Consider the following 26,930-nt stretch of genomic DNA (forward strand, 5'->3'; position numbering starts at 1 on the left):
CCCGCTCGCCGCCCTGCCTCCCCCGGTTGCTAGGAAATGCGGTTGTCGGGCGGGGCGGGGGAGACGCCGTAAAGGCGCGATGCGACTGTCGTAAAATAATAAAAAAAAAAACAACAACCAAACCACACACCATCAACCCATCCCGGGGAAAATGTCGTGAAGCGACCGGGCCCGGCTCCCCGCACTTACATGCCCCGTCCCCCGGCGGCCGCTTACACCTCCTGCTCCATGTGGGGCCCGGGCCGGGCTGTCGGCCTCTCCTCTTCCTCCTCTTCCTCCTCCTCCTTCTACTATGGCCCGGAAAACAGTTAGCAGGAAGCGGAAAGCGGCGGCGGCCGCCGCCGCGGGGCCCGGGGGGCTCCAGGGGGAGCAGGTAGGCCGGGGAGGAGGGGGTGGGAAGGGGTGTATGGCGGGGGAGGGGGGGGGGAAGCCCTCGTTCCCGGTGGGAAGGCGGGGGGAACGTGTCGGTGCCCGGGGGAAGGGGTGACCCCGACCGGGGGCTGTAGTGTCCCGGTGCCCGGTTGGGACGTGGGGTCCCGGTTCCTGAAGAAGGTGTCATGGGGCGGGGGGGGGGGGGGGGGGGAGGAGAGGGGCCCGGCCCCGGGGACGGGGGGGGGTGGGGGGGTGGTGTGTCTCGGTGCGATATATCAGGCAGCTCTCCGCCGCCACCCCGCTGCTCCTGTTGGGTTCAGCCGTTCGGCCGGTAACCGCCGGGTCCCCGCCGCCCACGGACTGAGCCATGCTGCCGGGCCGCCCCGGGCCGAGCCGGAGGAGGCCTATAGACGGCGGGGTCGGTACCGGGCGGGGTGTGTCGTGTCCGTCTCTCCCCCAACCGCGCCGAGCTGACGGCGGGGGGCTGTCGGCGCTGCCCTCCTCTGCTTACAGCGCTTCTCGTTTCTGTCGGCACCGGCTGCCTCAGCAGTGCCCAGCCAGGGTGGAGTGGTTTTAATATCATCGCAGTGTTACCTCTTCAGCACATATTTGTGTTTAACTTCATGTTGGTGAAAGCTGTGTCAGCATTTCCGTGTTAATCTTCACATCTCGTATCCCATAGGTAGTTTGGAAGACTTCAGTATTTTGTTGGGAACGTCTTCGAGTGTAGAAGGGTGGGTATAGAAGTTTGTTCTTGTTGCTGTATCTGATTTCCGTGTTTATTTTTCACAGTATGGGTGGGATCACTCAGTACACAAAAGGAAAAGGCTCCCCCCGGTGAAAAGGTCTCTGGTGTACTACCTGAAAGGTAGAGAGGTCAGGATGCAGAATGAGTCCAGCTATCACCGCTTGTTGCACGGATACGCAGCCCAGCAGCTTCCCAGCCTCCTGAAGGAGAGAGAATTTCACCTCGGAACCCTCAATAAAGTGTTTGCCTCCCAGTGGCTGAACCACCGACAAGTGGTGTGTGGGACAAAATGCAACACAGTAAGTGCCACCTTTCTCTTTCTCTTCCCTCTGTGAATTATTCCACTGTCAAATGATGCTTACTGTAATCAAAGTATGTAGACTGCCAAGGAAAATATTAGGAAGTAGTTGGACTCAGAGTCAAAATCTCACACAATTAGTTTCGAATGAAGGTAATGCTTAATGATGACCCATTCTCATCTGAAAATATGGCGCTGTGCAGACGGCTGCAAACCTGAACGCCAGGCCTGTACCTGGATGCAGCATCTGTCTAATCTGCACAGAGCTATTTGCATCTGTTTGTGCAACTGAGAGCAACAATGGGGCTGGATCTTTCTTCTTGTCCTGCAAATGGAAAGTTAACGAATGGCACTAGCTTTGTTAAATGGTACATAACATGCCTGTCAGAAGTTGCTAGTAAGACTCTCTTTTCATTATGCTCAGTCTTATATGGTTTGGTTTTACATATGGCTCTGTGCTGATGATTTTCAAAAGTTGCTACAAAACTAAAAACTGTGGTTAAACTTCAGATATTTGTCAGAGTAGGTAGAAATGTTCCAAACTTAAAAAATGAATTTCAGATCTTCATGATTATCCTTTGCTTGTTCACTTTGTGATTTTTAACTCTAAATCTGTTTTCAGGGTTCAGATAACTTCTCTTGTTTGTGTACCCTTACATGCTTCAGCAAAAATTGAAACCTCATCACGCTCTTAAAGGGATGCTTTGGATTTGGAACATTATAGGGGAATATTAAAATTATGTCTTATGTGATTTATAAATGTAGGAGAACATACTTTTTAGATAATATTCTGTTTGCTGGAGTTAGTAGCTCAACTTCATTGACTGAAGTTGCAAACTCATGTATGAAGTTCTGATTGAAATAGCACAAAATCCCAAATTTGTTCTTTGCAAGTTGGTTAGTCCCGCAGAAATGAATCAAGTGTTTTAAGGAATGTATGGATCAAGCACCTCTTAAACCTAAAAGTATATCAGTTGGTGTGATTGTTTCTTAGCGTCAAATCTTTTTTTTCTGCGAAAGTCACACTCAGGTGTCTGACCTGCAAGGGACAGTGGTTTGGTGCTGGGTTTTTTTCAGATGTTCTGTTATTATTCATAGTTACACAGCTGGAGGCTTTCATGCAGTAGCACTTAAGAAGCATGGCCTAGCTGCATGAACGAAACAAGCTTTTAACAGGAATAAGCCTGAAATAGAATCTTTCTGCCTTCTTTTTCCACGTGTGTTAATCATCTCGGCCGGTCAGCAGAACAGCTTACAGGAGACAAACTCCTGCTGAAACACAAGCTCTCAAAAATCATGCTTACTCTAGCAAGATCACTGCGTGTTTTATAGAGCTGCAACAATTTTGCTGTGTTCTGTAACTAATGTAGTTCCAGCGCTACTGCAGCGAAGATAAATGGGTAACTGCGTTATTAACACAACCTTGCAGAAAATTGTTTGGGACCAAAAAATTGCAGAACTGAAGAGGGATTCAACCATACTATTGTTCCCACTGCTTGTGCTGCAACAAAGTGTGTACCTCCACAGCTAGACTTAATGTTACAGATGGACCTCGTCTTTTATTAAGCAAAATACAACGATTACAAAAGAAGTCACTTCAGCATTGTGAAAGATTGTATATGAATTGTGAATACTGTAATAGCTTTAGCTTGGTTGCTTTGTGTTTACATTTGAACAAATAGAGCGTTAAACTCTACACTCTAATTATGAGATTTTCTCTCTCATCTTTTGAATAAGCAACCTAATAAGAATTCCTTTGCCAATTCTCATATGCTGGAGTTGTGGCATTTAAGTTGGGATAAAATCTAAAACAACTTGGTTGACTTTAATGGTGTTTGCTGCATTGGAGTTGCACGTAATTAAAGTTAATGCAAGAGAAAAATATAAACCATAGCAGTTAGTTTAATCAAAGCTTGAATGTTGCACTGAGAGCTTTTAGCATTTAATTTATAAATTGCCCTTGGCTATGCTGTGCCAGAAGGATTCACTATTTTTAATAACAAAACAAAAATACACTCCTGTCATAGAGGAGTAGGTTTGCTTTTAGTCACTTGACAGTACTAGTCACTATAAGCACTGAAGAGAATACGGAGCCCTCTGTCAATTGCTCATTTGTAATGAGTATTACAATGTGTTTAGTTATTTGGGATAACTTTTTATTCTTAAAAATATCCCTGGGTATGATTGTGCATATGAAATACTTTTGTTGTTCTCCAGTGGATCCTGGTGCTCACAGTTCTTCATCTGTAAATCAAATATTTGGGTTTCTTAAAGGTACATGCTTTTTCTGACAGATTTAGAATTATGGAACCTGTATAAGCATTCTAGTGAGGCAGGATTCATGTTTGCAAGAATCTCCTAGGTCTTGTATGCAATGGGCTTCTTAATGTTTTTCAAATTCAAATGAATGAGCAGGTGAACTCTGAGAGGTGCAGACATTTAGGGTGTGTCATTACCAATGGTTGATACCTTGAAGTCTCAGAAGAAGATATTGTCTGTAACCAGTGTCTGCTGTTCAAGCTTCTTGGAGAAATTTTGAGACTCACGTAGGAGACAAGCTTATGACAAACAAAACACTGAACACGAGATTGCTGTAGTTTTGTTTGGGTTTTTTTTCCTACTTCAGGAAAAGACTGTTGACAGATATTAGTTGTTTAGCTTAAATGAGTAAGTTTTAATTAGAATAAAATTAGGTTTATAATACAGTGTGATTTATGCTGTTTGCCTAGCATGAGTGGCTTGATTTGCTGAAGCCTTTAGGCCGTGATACAGTCAATTTTCTTAGTAATTTTTCTAGCAGCTCGTACAGTGCTGTGTTTAGTCTTTTAGCAGAATAAAAATGTTAACACACAGATGTTTTGGTAGTGTTTTCCCCAAGTCTGGGACTTTTCAGTTCCCCATGTTCTGCCAGCGAGTGCAGGCACACAAGGAGCGTAAACGAGAAGATAAGGAGGCAATAACCATCAGCAGAGACTGCAAATAAACGAGATAAGAGCAGTCAGTGGCCAGCTGGCCTGGACACAGAAAAATAATCCAGTAAGGTGTTGGAAGACCCCAGACTAAAAATCACCATTGGACTAAAAGAGGTTTGAAGAGTGTGTGAGGGCTGGGTGTAGAGATCACAAGGGTATGATTGCCCAGGGACTTCTTTCTTCAGGGTCCCTCTCCGGAGGCATCCAGCACTGGCCGCTCTTGCTGCTGTACCTTTTGATTAAATTACTTATTTTTATAAAATCTGAAGCCTGAGACTCTGCTGCGGGAAACCTAGGGTCGAGCCTGAAGGATGAGAGAGCACACCTGAGAGTGAGTGTGTGCGTGAGGGATGGAAAGGGGCACCCGTTGGCTCACTGGAGTCGCCTGCTGCGAAGGCACCCTGGTCCCAGCAGTTAAAGACTTGGGTGGTATGTGTTTGATTCCTTGAATCGTGTGTGAATGCTCAGACGGTTGCTTCTCCTTTAACAATGATAAAAACAAAAACAGCTTCTAAAAAGATGTTCCAGTAATCATTTTGCAGCTTCTTTTAATGCCTTAGTTCTGTGTATGTGTTCAGGACATAATTATTTTGCTAATTGTGAAGTTAAGGATGAAAAAATACAAGAGCTGTAAATCATTCCCTAAATACAATAAACTTATTAGTTTCCAATTGCTTGAGAATATAATTGTCTGGAATCTAATATTTTTGTTTGCCCCTTTTTTTTTTTCTTTTTTTTTTTTCCCTCCAGGCAGGCCTGATAGGTGTATTTGTGTTTAAAACCATCCTTATGGAATGCTCTCTTCTGTTTTGTCAGGTGGCTTTTCCAAGGCATGAATGGGTTGGTTTTGGAACGCTAGCTGATACCTTTTCTGCCCTGCTGTAAATCACCAGCTCTTGTTTCTTCTTAGAGGCTTTTAATTTGTTCAAGAGATCCCATGTCTGTTCTGTGCATCTCATACAATTATAACCTGGTCTTGTAGATGAGGGGTTGTAGTGGTGAGAATACAATGCACGGTTACTCTTCCATCTGTGAATATGGACTCTCTATGGGGAAAATGATTTCTACTTGCTTTGCAATTTACTGTATCTTCTGGCTTTGCACATGCAATGAAAAATCAAGGTGACTGCTCGTCTCTGATCTCAAGGAGGGAATAGAGAAGTCATGCTCCGGCAGTTTGTGACTACTCAGAGTCCGCTGAACAGTGACCAAAACAGTGTAAATAAAACTCTGATGCATGTAACTAGCACTTCCACTCACCTTTTTTTTTCAGTGGCTTGTGAGTAAATAGCTGTCCTGGTTTGAGGTAGAACAGAATAGGTAGAAAAGAATTTTTTTTTCAGTAATTTTACTGTTCTGTTAAGCCTCTTTTAACTAACTGCACTTTCTGAAATTAATGATGTATTTTTTCAGACAGTGTCTGCTACCAGAGTGATAACATCTGATGTTTATAGTGAATACTAAGGAATAGCACACAGAGAGGCTCTTGCTTATACTTGTTGCCATAGCACCCAAGGCCAGCTAACTTTGTTATGTACCAAGTTGGAGGGTCAGAAGCAGAAGAGCATGAACGGGTCACACCTGTGGGAGGAACAGACAGGACAGGTGACTCAAAACTGACCAGGAGGGTATTCCATCCCATCTGCCTCATGCTTAGTGTAAAAGCTGAGGGATCAAAGGGTCGGCCTCTTTCTTCAGTGGCCAACGCCTGAGGAGAACTCTCTCTGTTCTCTGCCTTTGATCCTGATCTGTGCATTCCCGAATCCAGATCTGGAATTCAGCTCCTGTCCATTGCCAAGTCCAGTCTGGGACTTCCCCAGTCCATGCTGGTGACATGATCATCAATACCAGTTTTGTATATACTGTATCTATTTCATTATTCTCCTTTTAAAATATTATTATATTTTCTTCTTATTATTAATATTTCATTAAGGTAGGTTAGTTTCTTTTTCAATGCATAAGTCTCTCTTGTTCTTCTCTCCCTTCTCTGAGAGAGAGAATGGATGAAATTTATTCACTTATTTTCTTAAAGCTTACATTCCCTTTTAAACATACTGTTGTATTCTGCTGGTTTATTCATTACTACGCTGTACTAACCTAACAGCCCGATTCCACAGAGGTATGCTGGGTTTATACACTGTGCAAGGTGATATTAAAATGCCTAAGTACAAAATCTGTTTTTTAAAACATCCCAAGCAGATATTAGTCACCTTCTCTTCTGGGAAAGGAAAGAGAGGTTAAAGAGAGCATCTGTAGTTTGTTGAGTGGCCAGCGCAGCCAAAACCACAACAATAGCCAGGTGTTGTTTCTTGTCTCAAGAGTATTTGTATTTTTGTCAACTGCATGTGATACCCATGTCTGCCTACAGAGTCTGGTGTTTTCTGTGCAAGGTATGGTATGGGTAGTAGGGATGCCCTTTAGCAGGCAAAGTCTCTCACTTCTCCATCCTTTGCCATCTGTTGACATGTGTTAACTGTCTGCCAGCCTCCTGAAATTAAACACAGAGGGCAAGGCACAAATAAAAACCGCCAAATGTGATATTGGCAGTGAACAAATTCGATGGCATCATAGTGTGTGCCCGTTAGCTCCACTGTTAGGTGGTAGAGCGCCTGTTCGCATGGTCTTATCTCTGCAAGTATGAATTCAGAGTCAGTCAGCTTGGTGACTGCTTTTACCGCTGCTCAATTCTCAGATGGTTTCTTTATATTCTGGATTGTTTCTCTCTGGACTCTTTCAAGGAGGACACGTGAGGCTGTTACTCACTTGTGTCACCTGTACTGCACAACCTGTGAGTAGGTTTTGTGCCAAGATTAGTGCACGTTCTGATCTCCACTGGAAAGGAGACATACCATTTTGATAGCCTAATCTTTGAAAAGTCCGTGTTTCTTTGAGGTTTGGCATATATTAGTCAATCATCTGCATTGCTGTAGAATGGAAGAACCTTATGCCAACCGTTTTGTGAACACGGAAAAGAGTGGTGCTTACAATCTGAATAAAAGGCAAGACTGAGAACTGGGATAAACCAAACAGTGCTACTCAGTGTGAGCAGCAATGGTATCAGTGTAATGACAGTGTAAGCATTGTCTTGCTTTTGTTGGTTTGTTAGCCAGAATTAAATTTGAAGGAGAACAATTAATGTCATTTTCCAGCTTGGCTGAGGGCGGAATTTTCGTGATCAGCTTCAGCTAGCTGGTCTGGAGTTGAACTGTTGGAGAACTGGATGTTTCCACCTGCTCGTTCTTGCTGGCACCGATGTGTGCATGGCTGGGGAGTCAGCTGGATCAGCTTGCCGCTTTGTGTTCAGGCGGGCTTTCTTCTGGAGTTAGTGTTCACCAAAGGCAGAGATATGATCCAGCTGACCTCACAGCTACCTGAGCACTAGTTGATGTCACAAGGGTGGTGACACTGTTTGGGTGGGTGAGGAAGAAGCATGTGGTTTCTCAAAGGTTGGCTTAAGCCAATTGTGAAACTTCATTGTGATTGATTCTCTCCTAGTTCCTCTATTTTTAGCAAGGCAATGTGTTTATCTTGGGTTTCTTTCAAATGTTAGTATGAATGACAGGAATGTGCCTGTGATTTCTGAGAGCAATATGTGAAGAGCTGGGGCGCAGAGTGTGTCATGGGCACTCCTTGTGTGAAGAATAAGCAGCTCTTCATGCATGTTCTTACTGCCTTGTAAGTCTATGTCTGTCCTGTTTGTGTAATAAAAACATGCTGTAGCTCACCGTGGCACCCTCTGTTCTGATTGATTTGCACAATTGACTAAAAGATAGCGCTGCCTGTTCTGGTGTTCCCTGTGCAGGGGCAGCAGCGGATGACATGAGAGTCTATGTGCTGCCTTGAAATGGCATTTCATAGGCTTGTTCTTTAATCTTGCTGTATAAAGTCAGCGCTTTCAGTTAAAGATGGATGGGAAGGGCACTTGTATTTAATGAATTGGTAACTTTGGTTGGTTTTTTTCCCCCCTAAACTGTTGTCTCTGAAAGGCAGGTCAAAAATTGGAAGTAGACTTGATGGAAGAGCCTGGCAAACCATTTTGCACTTGGTACTGTATACAAGAGAAGGATGGATTTTGCAGTTCAGACTCTGGTCCTCAGATACTCAATTCCCTGCCGCAGTCTTTGCTGTTGGCAATTTGATTAATGAAGTACCTTAGTCAATGAAGTGGGGCAGGTTCTTGATTAACTTGATCATAAGCAATTTGAAAAGGGCACAGACACATAGTAATTGTATGGGAGCCATTTGCTAAATGACTTCTCACCACTTCTGCAAACCAAAAGAAAAATAAGCATTTGGCTAGTAATCTCATAGGGTGCAAAACGTGGGGCCAGTTGATATTCATGGCTAGGACAACTGTAGTACTTAGACCTGCCTGTCTGCCTTGATCCTCAAGGGAAAGTGCTGTTTCAAGCTGTACATCTGAATTGCTTTTTCATAAAAAAAAAAAAAAAAAAGGGAAGATGGATTTATCTTTGTCATGTCATCCAGCTTGTTTCCTTGTGAGAACAAGGTTTTCCTGCAGAGAACACGATAGTTGAGTCTGCTCCGTTTCTCGTGGATGCAGTGTGGTCCTTGGACTTCTGGCAGGTGGCCAAAGCAATCCTGGCTTGGTAAATCCTGGATGTCAAGGTATTTGGCACGCTAGTGTCTGACATGCATACGTTCTACTGGCAGGAGGAACCAAATTACATGCAAAGCTTAAAATCGAGGGACAAATCTGCCTAGTTCATTGCTTGGAGATTGGTGGGAGTTTACTACATCCAGGAAAAGTTTTTGTGGCTGGTTTTTAGTTTCTGTGTAATGTGTAGCTGGAAAAGAAGTTCTTATTTCTGCTTGAGGTAAAGAAAAAAATTAATATATAGTTCAGCTATCAGGACTTTGTCAAAACTCTCAGAGGCCAGACTGCTTTGGAGTAGTTTGCAGATGTGGCGAAGGTACCAGTTTGTTTGGAAGAAGTCACCCAATTTCTGGTTTTTCTCCAGATTTATGTCATTGTGTGCTGCGGTTTTGGCTGCACTTGTTTAAAAGTGGTCAGATATTTTGTACTTTGTTTACTGTAGTGTCTTTAAAACTCTTAAAATGGTGGTTTTGGCTGCACTTGTTTAAAAGCGGTCAGATATTTTGTACTTTGTTTACTGTAGTGTCTTTAAAACTCTTAAAATAGTATTCAAATTTTCTGCATTCTTAGTTGGGTGCCTATCTTGTTTCTTAACATTTCTCTAACAACTGTTTGGCTTCTGTTTGCTGGACTTACAGGGGAGATTTCTTGGCAATCAGTGGTGCAGCTTGCAAGCATGAGCTTCTGGCTTCCTGTCCTGCCCCAGGTGATGTAAGAGTCCTAACATATGCAAACAGTGCTTCCTTATTTTATTCTAGGGAGGTGGTGGTTGGTTTAAACCACCCACAGTGCACCAAGTTCCTTACCAAGCAAGGGGAGACGTTACTGCTTAGAACTTTACAGGTGAAATTACAAAGCCAGTCCCTTACCTGTGCAAAGTTTCTTGCCCTAATAGTGGTTGCTGCTCTGGTTATGGTAATACTGTGTAACTGGAGGAGAAAACTGAGGAAATGACAAAGCAATTCAAGTGGATTAGAGTGGGGTATAAGCAGATGAAAGCACTGCAAGAAATATGCCCTATTGTTGCTTCTGAGTATATCTTAATTTGGAAACTTGTTACAGGAAAGTCATGTTGAGATTGAAGATCCAGGAGAGAAATGTGAGGGTCTGATGCGTCAGCGTTGTGTGTTTCCAAGTTCTTTATCTTTTCAGCCCAATTAGTTTAGAGTTTAGCTAAAGGAATTTTGCACTACAGTAAGTCTTTATTAAGTTAGTATCAAACATGGATGTATGATAGTATCAGACTGGAGAATGTGAGGGGTTTTTAATTTCAGTCCTCATACCTGTTGAGGTGCTCTTCAAAGCATGAATCTCTTCCAGCTGAAGCATGATTTTCCTGACTCCATGGATATCCTGAGGTGCGGATGTGTTTTCCTAGTTAGTTCCTGCTTTAGGGCTTGCAGATGACACTGGCAAGCTGTAATCTTAGGTACTTAAATGTTGATTTGGCTTTATTTTCTGCAGTTGAAGGATAGGGGAAGGAATTGGGCCTTTCATCTGGAAGGAAATACTAAGGAGGGAAAGAGGATATGCACTCATAAGGGAAGGACAAGGGAGGATGAGAGGAAAGGGAATTACTGGTCCTGATCCTACAGTGCAGGTGTTAATTTTCAGGGACATGGTTAGGGCAGAGGGGCTGCTGTGTGCATCATGTTTTCACCTGCTGTCTCAGGCAGTGAACTGCATTGTGAAGCTTTGGAGAAGTGAGGAGTGTCTCCCTCCTACTCAGCTGCTCTTCAGCTGTTGCCTGATCCCACACCTGTGTGCAAAATGAAGAACTAAACATGAAAATTCAGTCCCTGTAGGAACAATCATCTCTTTGTGCAAGACTGCTGCCTACAGAGAAAGTCGCGGCTTGAAGATAGTGCATAATTCTAGACACAACACACACATAGTGATTAGTGGATTTCAGCTTTCTCTGCAGAATGAGTTTAACATACCATACTTTTATCAGGTTTTGATTTGACATTAATATTTTGCTAGTTCAGTACATCAAGAATAATAGGCTGTTAAATTTTCTTGAGTTTTTTGACACTTAGTAACAATCAGATCTACAGTCTGTGAGAGTTCACCAAAACCAACTTTCACTTACAACTCCTCTCTAAGAACCTCTAGATTTCTCTTCTGTCCTTCTAGAAATGCCTGACAAAGGATTTCAGAGCAATTCCCTTGAGGGGTATATTTTTTAAATTGCATTGAGTTTTCTTGGGGTTTTTTGTCTTCTCTCTTCAGTGCACTTCCAGAGGCTTTGAGACAATGTTCTTTGGTTATAGAAGGAACAAACTTAAGGGGGGTGGAATTTAGTTATAATCTTAGGCTGTGATTCTATATCGCTTTCCTTAGTGCCACGTCAGCTTCAAATCCTTAATTTTGTTGTTTCTCATTCATGTTTCCTCACAGGGCTTTGCCCCTTTACGTTATTTGACTGTTAGTGCAGCTGCCCTCTGAACAACGTATATGAAATGATACAGCACAAGAGCCTCCCAAATGGAAGTGCACTTTGGCAGGCAGTGTAAACCTTTGTTCTGTTTTAGATTGTAACCCTGTAGTCATATATGTTTGAACTGACATAACTCTGCATATGCTGATGTCTGTTTGAAGGGTTGTAAAGGCTTTGTAACTGAGTTTTCTGCCAAGGGGACAGTGACATAGAGCACCAACTTCTGTTTTTTTTGCAGGATGAGGTATGTAGCTAGATATCTTTTTTTTTTTTCAGATGTTCACACTGGCAGTACTGTATCTAGTTAATATTCGCTGTGTATCACCAGAAATAAAACTCCTATTATATAAATGTATGAAGTGTCAGTTTGCCAAAGCCAAAACATCATGGTAAGTATCTTACGTAGGAGGCAGCAAACTTGCGCTAAGCCCTCTGGGGTTTACTGGCTGTTTTGAGGTGTGTCACTTTCTCACTGTTGTACAGAGGAACTGGAAAACAATGTTGTTTTTTTACAGAATTGAACAGAGAAACGATTTTTAGATTCAATGGTTTTGTTCAATGGGAATCCTCCCATGACAAATTTTTCTCCTCTTTCCTCTATTGCTGTGAAAACCAAATGGGATGACTGAAATAAAGCCCACTGTAATTAAGCTAGTTTACTTGTTGTAAGAAGGAATTTATGCATTTTTCAGCCATACTCGCAGCATTTGTGGATTCCAACTTGAAGAGAATGTCAATTCAAAATAGGGAGGATATTTGACCATCTTGTTTTTCTTATCTGTTCAGTGATGACTTGCATCTCCTGTGTTTGTTTGTTTGTTTGTTTGTTTGTTTTCCCCAGTTATTTGTGGTAGATGTCCAGACTGGTCAAATTACCAAGATTCCTATTCTGAAAGATCGTGAACCCGGCATGGTGAACCAGCAGGGATGTGGTATTCATGCCATTGAGCTCAACCCCTCGAGGACACTTCTGGCCACAGGTGGAGACAACCCCAACAGTCTTGCAATTTATCGTCTGCCTACGCTTGATCCTGTCTGTGTGGGAGATGTAAGTGGGAGTATTTGGGGAAGGTTTATTCTGTCACTCACAAGGACTGCTAATTTGAATTGCCTAAGGTCAGAGAAGGGTTAAGATTTGGGAGTCTTGTGGTGGAGAGTTAATTTATGAAAGCTTTAAAACATTCCTGATTGTCTTTTTTGACAAAATATTTTAAATATGAGTGAGTACGCAAACATGTGAGACAAATTTTCAGGGTTCTGAGTCAGATTTCATCTTCCTCACCCTCATTCAGGTCTACTTCAGATTACTTTTAAGCACAGAAAATGTAACAAAAATCCTAAATGTTGAAGTCCAATTGTGGTTATGACCTCTGAAACTAGTTTTAGTGAAAAAGCTCTTTTGAGAAATTGAAAAGATGCTACAAGTTGTTTGAATTTTCCCCTTATCCAGTGCAGTTTATGTATATATTATTCCAGAGGTGGAATTTAGGGCAGTTTAATAGACTCTGGTAGTGCTTGTATTTCTGAAACATCATGAGACCTTTTTAAAATAGCTGGTTTTAAAAAAGAAAAAAGGGTGAAATGAGTGTAGTGGAATCCTGTAACCACTTCTCTCTCATTTCTCCTTTTTGATTCAGGACTTCTCATAGGCGTTGACTACAACAGCAGAGGTCAGGTCAGCATTTCTGCTGTAGCAGATAAGCAGCTGCAGAAAGGCTTAACTCTGAAGATTTGCATGACTTGATGTTCATTTTCCTGCTGCTGTGACTTTGCAGCTTTTCACACAGAACTAAAGCCTTATGGTCTCTTTTTTCCTAAAGGTTTCTCACCTGCTAAAGAAAAGATTCTTGAAGTAATAGTCTTGAAAAATTAATCTGTAGGTCATATATTGTAAACATAAGGTTTTGGTTACTTTTTAGAGTAGGGATTTCCATTTGAGGAAATACAAGTATGTAGCTACTTTACAGAAGTAAAGAATGCTGCTTTCAAAATGGAAGATCTAAGTCCTTAGAACTGAGACCAGTTTGTCTTCTGTCAGAGACCTGTTTTTACATCACCTAATTGCCCTCTATTACTTACATACTTCAAAAATAATAAAAAAAAAAAGGTAAAATTATTGTTAGGTACATAAACTGCTCCAGCTTGATATTGGAATCTTTTCTGTATCTTCTTAATGTAGGTCGCTCCTGAGTTTGTACTAAAAAACTGAGTGAAGAATACCTGTCTGCTTTGAGACTGCTCTAGAGTACAATGGCACAGAAAAATCTGTCTTTTTTTCTTTTAGGATGGTCATAAAGACTGGATATTTTCAATTGCGTGGATCAGTGATACTATGGCTGTTTCTGGTAAAGTCCATTTTCTGTTGTTTGTTGTTTTTTTTTTTTTACCTTTCCAGAATCTTATACTCATGTACAGCACTTTATAGGTCTTAGGGAAGCACCTTTATCAGGGCATTTGAAACCACTTGGAACTACCTTGGTGTTATGGTTTGAGAAACCCATAACGATTTATTGTTGTTTAGGCAATCATTCTATCACCCGATGAGCCCTCCCCACCTGGGAAGGGGAATCAGGAAAAAACAGGGAAACACAGGGGTTGAAATATAAACAGATTGAATAGAATAAGATTAGATAATTAACATTCATAGCACTCAAAAAAGCAATATTGGTCCTGATAACAATACAGAATATGCAAAGATTACACTCAGCCAATTCTATCTGTAGGAAGCTATGCACTCCCAGCAGCGGACAGTAAATGTCAGACACTGTGAGCTTTGTGACTTTGGGAGGAAGGGAAGGGCTCAGGGGTCTGGCAGCAGGGCAAGAAGTTCTGAGGGTGGCAGCCATCACGGGAGAGAGAGAGCTTTGCAGCAAACTTTCTAATTTATGTTGAATGTGATACTTGGGTATGAAATAATCCTGTTGGCCAGCTTGGGTAAAGTGCTCAGGTCTGCCTGCACCTGGCGAGCTCAAAAACACTGAGACCTTGAAACCCACACACAATAGCTGGCTATAAAGTCAATATTTTCCCAAATTCAGACACCAGAGTCTTCTAAAAGTGCAGTCTTCCCAAGTATTATAAGAGAAATTAGGTTGCTCAGACCAGGACACTTGGCTATTTAATGCTTCTTGGTCTTAGCACAGTGCTTCACTTTGTTTTATTTGTAGGGCCCTGGTCTAGATTTGATTTTTCTAATATTGTAGGGAATATTACTGGCTTTCCAGTAGATATAACCATGAGAGGATCTCTGAACACAATGGACTACAGGGAAGGATTTCATACAAGAAGAATAATTTCAAGAGGGCTGTTGATTATCAGTTAATAACTTTGGAATACAGCAGAGCAATACCAGTTTTCTGAAATGACACTGTCTCCCATAATATCCTTGCAGGAGAAAGTGTGCGTTAGATGAGTGGATAGTGAGGTGGATTGAGAACTGACTGAGTGGCAGAGCTCAGAGGGTTGTGATCAGTGGCACAGAGTCTAGTTGGAGGCCTGTAACCAGTGGTGTCCCCCAGGGGTCAGTACTGGGTCCAGTCTTACTCCACGTATTCATCAATGACCTGGATGAGGGGACAGAGTGTACTCTCAGCAAGTTTGCTGATGACACAAAACTGGGAGGCTGACACACCAGAAGGCTCTGCCGCCATTCAGTGAGACGTGGAGAGGCTAGAGAGTTGGGCGGAGAGGAACCTAATGAAGTTCAACAAGGGCAAGTGTAGGGTCCTGCATCTGGGGAGGAATAACTCCATGTACCAGTACAAGTTAGGGGTTGACCTGGTGGAAAGCAGCTCTGCAGAGAAGGACCTGGGAGTCCTGGTGGACAACAAGTTGACCATGAGCCAGCAATGTGCCCTTGTAGCCAAGAGGACCAATGGCATCCTGGGGTGTATTCAAAAGAGTGTGGCCAGCAGGTCGAGGGAGGTAATCCTCATCATCTACTCTGCCCTGGTGTGGCCACATCTGGAGTCCTGTGTCCAGTTCTGGGCTCACCAGTTCAAGAAAGACAAGGAGTTACTGGAGAGAGTCCAGCCGAGGGCTACAAAGACGATCAAGGGACTGGAGCACCTCTCTTATGAGGAGAGGCTGAGACACCTGGGTCTGTTTAGCCTGGAGAAGAAAAAACTGAGAGGGGATCTTATTAATGCTTATAAATATCTAAAGAGCGTGTGTCAAGAGGATGGGGCCAGACTCTTTTCAGTAGTGCCCAGCGATAGGACAAGAGGCAATGGGTACAAACTGGATCTCAATGTAAGGAAAAACTTCACTTTGAGGGTGGTAGAGCACTGGCACAGGCTGTCCAGAGAGGCTGTGGAGTCTCCTCTGGAGATACTCAAAACCCACCTGGATGCATTCCTGTCCAACCTGCTTTAAGTGAACCTGCTTTGGCAGGAAGATTGGACTAGGTGATCTTCGAATGTCCCTTTCAACTCCTACCATTCTGTGATGCTGTGAAATCCTATGGAAGACTAATTAATGAAAACTCTGTTTTGTATGTATGTGTGTGTATATGTACATATACTACGGCAGTTAATACAGAAGGGTGTAATAGAAAAGGTCAGTTAATGACTTTTTAGTAACTAATAAGACTTGATCCTTGCAAGTGTCCAACCCAAATATCTGCATTAAAAAAACATTGTCAGCTAATAAGCTTGAAGAGAGCAGCAGAGATAACAGATATCCAAAGGAAAATTAAGGACCCAATGGAATAGAGAGACTTAGCATGTGAGATTGAACCGTGTTGCTCTCAATGTTTTCTGCATGCTTAAGGGCGGAGGTGTGAGTGGAAGACTGCCATATCCTCTATTGTATGATGCTTACAGCAGGGTGTAGGCTCTAGTCTCCAAACTTGAGACGTCACCAGGAAAAACTTGTTGAAAGCAATTGGCAAGTCTGATTGCTAAACAGTTCTTCAGAACTTTGCTAATGATCCTCATCAGGAGAAAACAAAGACAACTAACTTCTGATGTTGTTGAAATCTTACAGATTTCAATTACATCTGTATCTGAAAATGTGGAGCAGAAATATTTGAACTCCAAACATTGAGGATATAGCAAATACCTTTATCTGAATTAAGAAACTGAAAGCAAATTTTTTTGTGACTTTCTTGGGGCAGGTTAAATGCCACAGGAAGGAAAAAGGACATTTGATCCATTGGGGGATTACACCAATCATATAGCCTGGGGTTCAAGTCTTGTCAGTATATTTTTTCACTGCCGTCAAAACTGTTGAGAGAATACATAGAGGACCAGGGCTTTGATTATTTCTCTTGCTTGTGTTAACTTCAACAAGAACAAGGCAGAGCCCTGCTTGTAAAATGCTCAGCAGTGTGTGTCCATAAGCATTAAATTGAACTCTTGACTAAGCAGCCATAGCTGAGGGAGAATGCATCAGTCCACTCAGTAGTACTGGCTGCACAAAAAGATTTCCATGGCAAAAGCTTCAGATGGGCTGAATAATTACCATGATGGCCTGAGCTTAGGATAACAAATTATACTGTCCTTGGCTTCAGGGCTAACCAGTTGAACAACATAGATGGACTTTTTCCCCTGCTAGGGCTATTAAAAGGGACAGCTTCCTCTTAAAGTGTGTCAAGATGTTTAGAAATTCTACTGCTGAGTATTCAGCCTCCATAACAAACAAGATTAGGTGCCAGTAAAAAACATCAGCATGTCAATTGATGGCAGGATGTAGTGTCATGTTCTGCCTGCTGCTATGTAGTGCCATTAGGAAGCTCCTTTTGTATTTGGCTGTAGTAGGTGATAATGGCAAAGGAATGAATACACGTTCGAGGGGGCAAGGCCATCTCTGCTGTGCTGGACCATTCGTACTGCAATAAGGTGTTTTGCTTAACTGTCTTTGCAGCTTGTTCCCAATGATGCACCAAAGCCTATAAATTTAAATAGTCTGGTGCAGATACTTAGTTTTTTCCGGCATCTTCAATACCTGAAATATTTCTTACGCATTCCCAGCGAGGGAAGGAGGGATGTGTTTTTCACGTTGTGTAGGGAAGAAATTGAGGTACACGTCAAATCTGTCAGAGCTGACTTAGGCGTGAGTTGCCTAAATACCAGAAGGGATGGGTATAGGGCCTTGGATTAAGCCTGTGTTGATCTGCAAACCAAAGACATTTAGTGTCCTTCATCCAGTATTGTTACTCTCATTGATTCATGTTTTTTAATAGTATCTTCAAATTCATTAGAGAAATAAAATGAGTTCTTGTTTGTTCAGCCTCAGTTTCCTGTGGCATTCTTTAAATGAAAGGCTGCATGGGTTTAAGAAAAATAATTTTAAAAATAGATTTGATATAAATTGTGGTTTGAAATAGTTGTTTCTGTTCAGTTCACGAATGTGCGTGTACATATCCACAAGCATACTGACAGAAATGAAATGAACCTAAATTGGTATAAATCCAACTGAGGTTTCTTGGAGGTGTTTATGTTGGCTTAACAGACTGTTAATCTCAGCCTATGTAAAACATGCTGAACACAGGCTATTCGATCGTGGACTCTTGAGTTTATTCTACCAGTGAATCTCTAATGGTGATTGTTGTACAGGATTCTGGGGTTTGATGTGTCCTAATCAGTTTGAAAACAGATGAAGTGGTCTAGCTGCTTGGAAACCATGTAGCCAAACCAGGTGACAGAGTTCAGAATGTTATGAACTTTACAGCACAGTAAAATTATGGTTTTGTTGATAACAATTAATGTATAGGCACCAACAGCATGTTCAGTTAGATTAAATTAATACTATACTTTCTGTCCTATCCTATTATTTATTCCTTTTTTAAAAAGGGGAATTACATATACGTGAAATGGAGTATTTATTTATGGAATGTTTTTTCAGGTTCCCGGGATGGTTCGATGGGTCTCTGGGAAGTCACAGAGGATGTATTGTCCAAAAGTGATGCTAGGCATAATCTCTCTCAAGTTCCTGTCTATGCCCACATAACACACAGGGCTCTGAAGGATATCCCCAAGGAGAACACCAATCCTGACAACTGCAAAGTCCGAGCATTGGCTTTCAACAATAAGAACAAGGTCAGTAAGCAAGACAGTTGAGAAGTCCTGAAACTGTCCATATGTATTAGAAAAAGAAAAAAGTAATGTGAATCAAAAATACCAGAAAAGCGACCTAATATATTTTTTCCTGATCCTTTTGCATACTCCTCATATGAGGTTGTTGTCTTTATCTGCTATGTCTGCTTCTGCCCCAACTAAATGGAGAAGTCCAGTAGAAAAGATAAACCGTATCTTTTCAGAAGGAGCAGTTTTCCTGTGTGTTTGATTTCAGACTTGTATCCTAAGCAGGGGAATGTTTACAAGAAGCAGATAAAGCACCAAAACACCTCTTTCAGCTTGAATCCTGCTCTTGAGTGCTCTTGCTGCTTTCCTTCACCTCTTGTGAAGACCAGCTAACATTCTGGCAGTTCCTCTTTTGATGGCTGAATCATTACTGGATTGCTTAGCAAGTGAGGTGACTGACACACCCGGCAGGCACCAGTGCTTGCTTTGGTGTTATTTTGTTGGTGTTTGACAAACTGTAAATGTTAACATCCCCTATGCTGATCTCTTGTTATTACTAGTGGTAGGAGCAATTCATCCTCCACTACTTTTCTTTCTGCCCTCAAAGAACAGAGAAGGTCTGAAGCAAAGGTGAGTGTGCTGTCAGAAGCAGGGTGCTTCTGTGGGCTTTATTTTTCTCTCTAGCTGTTAATTACTCCTCTGTGATGGCAAGTTCATATGGCTTTTTCAGTAGAGTAATGCCTGAAAGAAATGTTTGCCTCAGGGTCAGAATCGGTGTGGCACCTGCTGAAGAGAATTCAGCTAGTATTCTAGCTTGTATCATCTAATAACAAATTATTTGATTGTCTAACAAGATCTATACTTTCCAAAGTTATTTTTTGTTATTTACTGTTTTATTAATTCTTATTCTGCCTGACACCTTTGTGTGCTGTACTGTGTTCTATCAAGATCAGTATAAAATGAAAATTTATCTTGATAAGCATGTACAGGATTATGGATGAGTTCAATCCAGAGTATGCGGCCTGACTAGTAGAGAGTGTGAGTTTGTAAGTACATCTATAACATAGAAACTAACTTTCTTACTTTTTTTTTTTCATAGGAGCTGGGGGCTGTGTCCCTAGATGGGTATTTTCATCTTTGGAAAGCAGAGCACACACTGTCAAAGGTGCTTTTCTGTTTGTTGGTGTAAAGTTTCAAAAACTGCCTAGCAGTTAAGACTGTTCACTATTCTTCATCTCCTTTAAATGCTTGGAGAAAGAGCAGCAGTATTTACAAAAAAAATAAAGCTTTATGTCAAATAAAATGTCCTAAAAATTAGAACTTGGGGAGACAAAGTCCCCATTCCCCTTATCTTGGAGGGTGGGAAGTGGTCTTAACTCTGCCAGTTCTGGGTGAGCCGAAGTGAACTGTTGCATAGGGTACAGTGGATACTTGATTAGCAGTGTTCATAAATTAAGTTGCACTTATTTAAGTGTAACTGCAGATCAAACACAGCAAACTCATTGCTAAAGTGTGAGGTAAGCTTTTTCAGCTGAGAGCTAATGTCTGTGTATACCTGCTGAAGAAATAACAGCAGCTTAGAAAGATGTAAAACAATTTGCTGAAATTTTTATTGTCCTTTGCATAATACTTGGCTTCAGCCTTTATCGTCTCGGTTTGGTTCAGATAAGGCATCCCATCTCCTCTGGGTTATTTTCTCTAGGTGAGGTTGTTGCTTTTCTCTTAAGTTCACCACAAAAATAGAACTTTATTTTTTTAGCTGCATTTTGGTTTTTTTTCACTGTAACTTCCTTCAACGTAGCTTACAGAATTATTCTATTAACATTGTGCTCTTTTCTCGTAACGGGTTGATTTTTATTTTTTCTGTTTCCAGTTACTTTCCACAAAGTTGCCATACTGCAGGGAGAATGTGTGTTTGGCTTATGGTCAGGAGTGGTCAGTGTATGCAGTGGGATCCCAGGCACATGTCTCCTTTCTGGATCCCAGGCAGCCTTCTCACAATGTTAAATCCGTCTGTTCCAAGGAACGAGGCAGTGGTAAGAAACCTATCGAAGGGTGCTTCAAACGGTTTGCTTACAGAAGTAGCTATTAAGGCTGCAGTAGATAAGCTTTTAATAAATAGGAAGGGTTTTTCATGTGATAGACTAAGTGATAAATAGTTTATGTAGGTTTTGCTTTTATGATAGTATTCCTTGAGCAACCAACAAACCAAACTTTAAAGCAACCCTGAAATCTAATGATAGACATTAGTGCTTTCATGATCAGTAATATTTGGATGGCGTACAATTTAGTTGAACTTTTAAAAGTGTGAAAGTGTGCATTTTACTTCTACTTATTTTTTACTGTGTCTTTCTCTGGTTTAGTTCATCTCAAAGCAAACCCAATCTTTGTACTGCTATTAATACTGTCTATTCTTTCATTTTTCTCTGGGAATGAAAAAAACACATGTTGTCTGCTCTGTGCTGTCACATTGGGAGTCTGTGCTGTGATTGAATGCTTGCTTTGTGATTTTAAAGCCATGAATGATACTCTTAATTTTCAATGTGTATTTATTTTCTTAAATATACAAAAGCTTACTTTTAAAAAAAAAAAAGATAATTTGAGTGCTGTTTTTGTTTTCTGATGTGGATGAAGTAGATCAAACTGAACATTACACCAGGGCCATGCATGAGGGCTTGCAGGGTACATAGTCCCGTAAGCTTCTTCCTATACCCATTATTTTCAAGCATGAGAAAGCACAGTATGGTGGTGTCTATTTTAAACCATATTTATCCCAGACTAATAAGTTGCAGTCCTTATTTAGCTTGGCACTAGGCATCATCTCTTCATTGGGCAAGTAGGCATGTAGGGCACATTGGGCAAGCAGAATTTATGTAGGCAAGTGATTAGGAAAGTTTTATTTATGTGGTTACTGGAGTTTGAACTGTGCTGTCTAGATAAATGTCAGGGTCTACTGCTTTCAGATACAGGTTAAGTTTCTATTATATGAGAAGGTGCTTCACCAGCTCATGTTTTCACCTGAACATCTTACCAGCAAAAGCCCTTGTCCTGACCCACTGTCAGCGAGGGCTCTGTGGATACCCTTCAGTATCATAAGGAAGGAATACCAAGACACTGGGGTGTGGTGCCCAGTGGTGGCTGGTGGCTGAAAGCTTCTGCCTTGAGTATGTGATCATCCCTGCTGGGTGGTGGATCTATGCGTAGGTAGTATCTCTGGGGCATCTCCAGTTCATGTTTGGAGAAAGCCTTTGTTCAGTGCTGGTTTCTGTTCTGCATGGTAGGCGGGTCTTTTTTTTTTTTTTCCATGGTGGTGGAGGCACTTAAGTAATATTAATTCCCAAGATAGAGAGTGTTTCAGCTTTCTCACTGGGATTTGGAGCGGTGCAGCACTTCTAGAAAGTAGACTGTTTATTGATTTGCGGACTAAAATTTGGGTTGACTTTTAAGTGCTTTGAAGTGTTACCTGAACGTGCTTTCAGCTTCCAAATGCACCTGCTGAACATGGTAAGGCCACATTAACTTCAGATCATTAGTGTTGTGTACAAAAGCAAGTCAGAGAAAGGTCATCACTTAGTAAAACCGGAACTGGGGATGGTTTTTACCCAGTGTAACCCTGTCTGCTCTACATTTGAAGGTAGGTAATGCTTTTTAGTGCATCTTGTAAGCGTTGCTTTTCTTAGCAGCTGTACAGGGAGGTGCAGGCCCTGGACTCTACTCCATGATCTGCGGAAGCAACTGCTTTCTGCTTCTGCTTGGCTGGCGTGCACTGCTGTGTCATTTGCCCTTGACTTTATATCCTGAAGGCAGCAATGTTAATGTTGTGGACAGAGCTTGCACAGCATAGACTCTGTGCCTGCTCCTTGTGTAGGACACGCTACTGCGTCTTCATTTCATTCTGGGATTCACAGAGCCTCCCTGCTTCTCAGGAGTGACACTCAATTTGCTGACCCAAATAGTCCAGGTCCACAGGTGGTAGAGTGCTGGGAATGTAGGAGAGCTTACCGTGATCGGTTCTAGGCACAGGTTGTGCTTTTGGTTTGATGGGAATGATTAATCTGAGGTACTTCAGCCCCTTAGGAGCCAATTTGAAGTGCTGTTCTTGAAAGCCTGTTCTAAACATCCTTTTAGTAGTGGATACATCACAGATTCCTTCCACTAATATTTTTTATTAGAGAAAGATCCACAGTTGTTCTACATGTTATAGCTTTTTATTAATAAAATGCATTGAAAAGTGTATGCCATCTGCTTTCGTACTCCATCACTTGTTTCTGTTGAGTGTTCTGATGGGTAGCTTGTCAAGAGCACTTTTGGAGCAAAAATAAGAGGAGGTCCCCTCTTGTGCCTTTCTCTTCTTATCCAAGTGACTGCTCTTGATGACTGCAGAGGGCTTAAAGTTTTCTGCATGTATTTGCCAGAGCCAGGCCCTTGTAATTGGGTGGTGCAGGGAAAATGTCTCCAACTTGCTTAGATGCATTTTTAGTTCTCTGAATTAAAGTAGAGATTCTTACACGAAACTGGTAAACTAATTCAGGAGGTGTGAGACTTGCACAGTGGTTTCCCATCTATTAACCCTGCAGCCAAGACTTCACCTCACACCTGGAGCACGACAGTGTGACCTTACCTGTTCTAAGTGTGTGTGTCACAGGTGCTGGTGGCTGTGGATATAACGTCAGGTTGCAGAGGCGGAAGGATGAGGATGTGTTTCTGGTTAGGACTCTGTACAAAGGGGAAGGGGAAACTCCCTGGCTGCATCCACACCTCCGGGATGTTGGCTGCCACGTGTCCTGCAGGGTGTGTTCCAGGATGTTACCAGTTTTGTGACGTTTGGTCCCACTTGGTACAGTGACAGCGGCTGGCACATGGATGTAGCTGGTGTAACTCACTTTTCCCCTCCTGTTCGAATGCTTGCTTAGGCTGTAATTCACTGGTACTTTAAAGAGGGCTTAAAAAGTCCTGGAGTTTATAACCTAGCATCATGTTGTACAGGAAGGAAAAGTGTAGATGTGGTGGGGTCTAATCTGCGTAGAAAGGTTGTTTTGGGGTAGAGTGCTTACACAGAACAAACCTTTTGCACAATACATGAGATGACAGGACCTTTTGCAAATTGCAAATTCCTGCATCCAGAATCTCCGCAAGACTATTTCCAAGGAATCCTTGTTTAGCTGAGGCTTCAGTTTTAGATTTTGTGAAAACAAAATGTACATTCAAAATGTAACTGGTTGGCTGGATGAGGGGAGAGTTGTAGATGTCATCTACCTTGACTTTAGCAAGGCTTTTGACACTGTCTCCCGTAACATCCTCATTAGGAAGCTGAGGAAGTATGGGCTAGATGAGGTGACAGCGAGGTGGATTGAGAGTTGGCTGTGTGACAGAACTCAGAGGGTTGTGATCAGCGGCACAGAGTCTAGTTGGAGGCCTGTAACCAGTGGTGTCCCCCAGGGGTCAATACTTGGAACAATTTTGTTTAATATCTTCATTAATGACCTGGATGAGGGGACAGAGTGTATCCTCAGCAAGTTTGCTGATGATACCAGACTGGGTGGGGTGGATGACACCCCAGAGGGCCGTGCTGCCATCCAGCGTGACCTGGACAGGCTGGAGAGCTGGGCAGGGAAGAACCTAATGAGGTTCAACAAAAGCAAGTGCAAGGTCCTGCACCTGGGGAGGAAGAATGCTAGGCACCAGTATAGGTTAGGGGCAGACCTGCTGGGAAGTAGTTCTGAGGAGAAGGATCTGGGGTCCTAGTAGACAGTAAATTATCCATGGCCCAGCAATGTGCCCTTGTTGCCAAAAAGGCCAATGGAATCCTGGGCTGCATAGGAAGAGTGTGGCCAGTAGGTGGAAGGAGGTCATTTTCCCCCTCTACTCTGCACTGGTGAGGCCACAACTGGAATACTGTGTCCAGTTTTGGGCTCCCCAGTTCAAGAGGGACAGGGAACTGCTGGAGCAAGTCCAGCGAAGAGCAACTAAGATGATTAAGGGCTTGGAGCATCTCCCTTATGAGGAAAGGCTGAGAGAGCTGGGACTCTTTAGCCTGGAGAAGAGAAGGCTGAGGGGAGACCTTATTATGGCGTACAAGCATCTAAAGGGTGGGTTGAAGGAGGATGGAGCCAGGCTCTTTTCAATGGTTCCCAGTGACAGTACGAGGGGTAATGGGCACAAGTTAGAACACAGGAAGTTCCGTTCAAATACACGGAAAAACTTCTTTACGGTTCAGGTGACAGAGCACTGGCACAGGCTGCCCAGGGAGGTGGTGGAGTCCCCTTCTCTGGAGATTTTCAAGACCCGCCTGGATACAGTCCCGAGTAATGTGCTCTGGGCAATCCTGCTTTAGCAGGGCAGTTGGACTAGATGATCTCTAGAGGTCCCTTCCAACTCTGAAAATTCCGTGATTCCATGATTCCGTGATTCTTTTACTGAGGCTAATGGCATGACTGAATCGTGCTAGAACGTTTTGTTTGGACTGGAAACGTGCTGTAGTTTCACCTATGATGGTGTAACATGGTGGTGCTTAGGTTGTAGGATTTATAGTCTGTTTTCATTGCTGGGTGAAGTGCTAAAAGTGCCAGCTACAAAGAATAAAGTGTGCTTGTGTGAGAAAATTTGAGTTGGAGATAGCTTTAAAATTATTTAAGAGCCTGGTCTATTTTAGCAGCAAAGCGACTGGTGATTATTATGGTTATACTTGCCTACAGCTAGCCTGTTGATCAGCAAAAGGCACTTGGTGACAGCTGGGACAGTAATTTTTCTCACATGGTTGCTTACCACAGCTTGGCAGGTAGCTAGATGGGGTGTGAGCTCATGGGGAAACCAGTGTGATGTTCTTTCCTCTGTCTGCTGCCGTGTACTCACTCTTGGTGTGTTCACTTAGAGGCTTGTGGCAGACAGAACAAAACTGTTCTTGATCCTAAATGGCTTATGATCCTTGCTTGTCTGGCAGAGCTGGGGCCTGCTGAGAATGAAGCTTCTTACTATGCACCGTCAGTGTAGCTGATGGCCTCAGAGGAGAAGGGAAGTAGTATATGTAATTGAAGCTGCTGTTTCGATAGCATCAGTGGGATTTGTCAGCACTGCTCCATAGCAGTGGGGAAACTTATGTGTTGTGGAGAATACTAGTAGGTAGTTCCTCTTGAAGCAAATACCAAGCAGCAGCACTGCAGAGCCAAAGCATCCATCTTCCTTACTGCGTTGTATGTCCCTCCTCTGTTTGACAGGTATTCGATCCGTGAGCTTCTACGAGCACATCATCACAGTGGGAACAGGGCAAGGTTCCTTATTGTTCTATGATATCAGAGCCCAGAGATTCCTGGATGAAAAGCCCCCACATGCCTGCTATGGACAGAGGCAGAAATTAGGAGGAAGTGAAATTTTGAAGCTGACTACAGGAAAAGGCTGGCTGGTGAGTAGCTTGAGGCTGTAGGATACCCTTCACACAGGAGTGCCGTAGGGCTCGAGAAGCGGTTCTTTTTACAGTAAGGGGAGCTATTGTATGAAATGTGCCTCAGCAGAAGAGTGATCATGTAACCAGTAACTGTGACCATGAAAAGCAAGAAGTGCTGCAGAACTGCTTTCTACAAAAGCTTTATGAAAGGGTATTGAAGATTAGTTGCTTGGCTGTCAGACATACTGACCTACTGTTCCTATGCACTGATTCATAAATGAACTAGATTTTATATAGCTTATAAACTTTATATGTTTGAATGTAATCTGAATTCTAGTTTTCAGAACCTCAAACACAAAATAAGCTGTCTTCCTTTAAAACCATGCTACTCTAACATGGTACTCAAAGTAAGAGATTGCATGCAATTTTAGAAACTGTGGCTTCCTGAGGTAATGCCATGGCAGGCACTTGAGTTCAATTTCCTGTATGTTATCATAAAGCAGTTAATGGCTTTGTCTAACTTCTCTGTCTTTTGTATCATTGTGATGTAAGTTTAAAAACTAATGAAACTTGGTATCTTCCCCACCCTTCACCTCCCCCCCTCCCATGTTTGGCCCAAATGTCCTCAGAAAAAGCTTCAGGACAGCTCTGGTATCTTTAAGTTGATCTGTCTGAAGCTTCAGGGAATATTAACACAGAAGATTGCTTTTTAGGCTCTGGTAGCTACCTTTTGCTTTTGTGAAACAAGGCTTGGGTTTGTTTGGCTACAGTAATAATCTGAATTTTCCTTTGACAGAATCACGATGAAACCTGGAGGAATTATTTTTCTGACATAAATTTCTTCCCAAATGCTGTTTACACCCACTGCTACGACTCATCTGGAACGAAACTCTTTGTGGCAGGAGGCCCCCTTCCATCAGGACTTCATGGAAATTACGCTGGTCTCTGGAGCTAATGATAACTCTTTATAAATGCTGATCTTTACACAGATTTCCACTTTTCTTTTCCTTTTTTTAACAACAGAATTGTGTGATGCCATTGATTTCTGATTTAAATGCAAGTTATTTTTTGGCAGA

General features: G+C 42.3%; 1 protein-coding gene across 1 annotated transcript; it reads left to right on the plus strand.

Moving 5' to 3' along the window:
• DCAF12 (DDB1 and CUL4 associated factor 12) lies at positions 1-26,930 on the plus strand. Its single transcript, XM_082497274.1, has 9 exons — positions 1-373; positions 1,165-1,419; positions 12,290-12,496; positions 13,733-13,793; positions 18,295-18,488; positions 19,573-19,638; positions 20,347-20,509; positions 25,688-25,872; positions 26,651-26,930. The coding sequence occupies exons 1-9, from the start codon at positions 293-295 to the stop codon at positions 26,807-26,809; spliced, it is 1,371 nt and encodes a 456-aa protein (XP_082353400.1). The 5' UTR covers positions 1-292; the 3' UTR covers positions 26,810-26,930.

Source organism: Vanellus vanellus (assembly GCF_965231255.1).
Source record: "Vanellus vanellus genome assembly, chromosome: Z".
Classification (NCBI taxonomy): Eukaryota; Metazoa; Chordata; class Aves; order Charadriiformes; family Charadriidae; genus Vanellus; species Vanellus vanellus.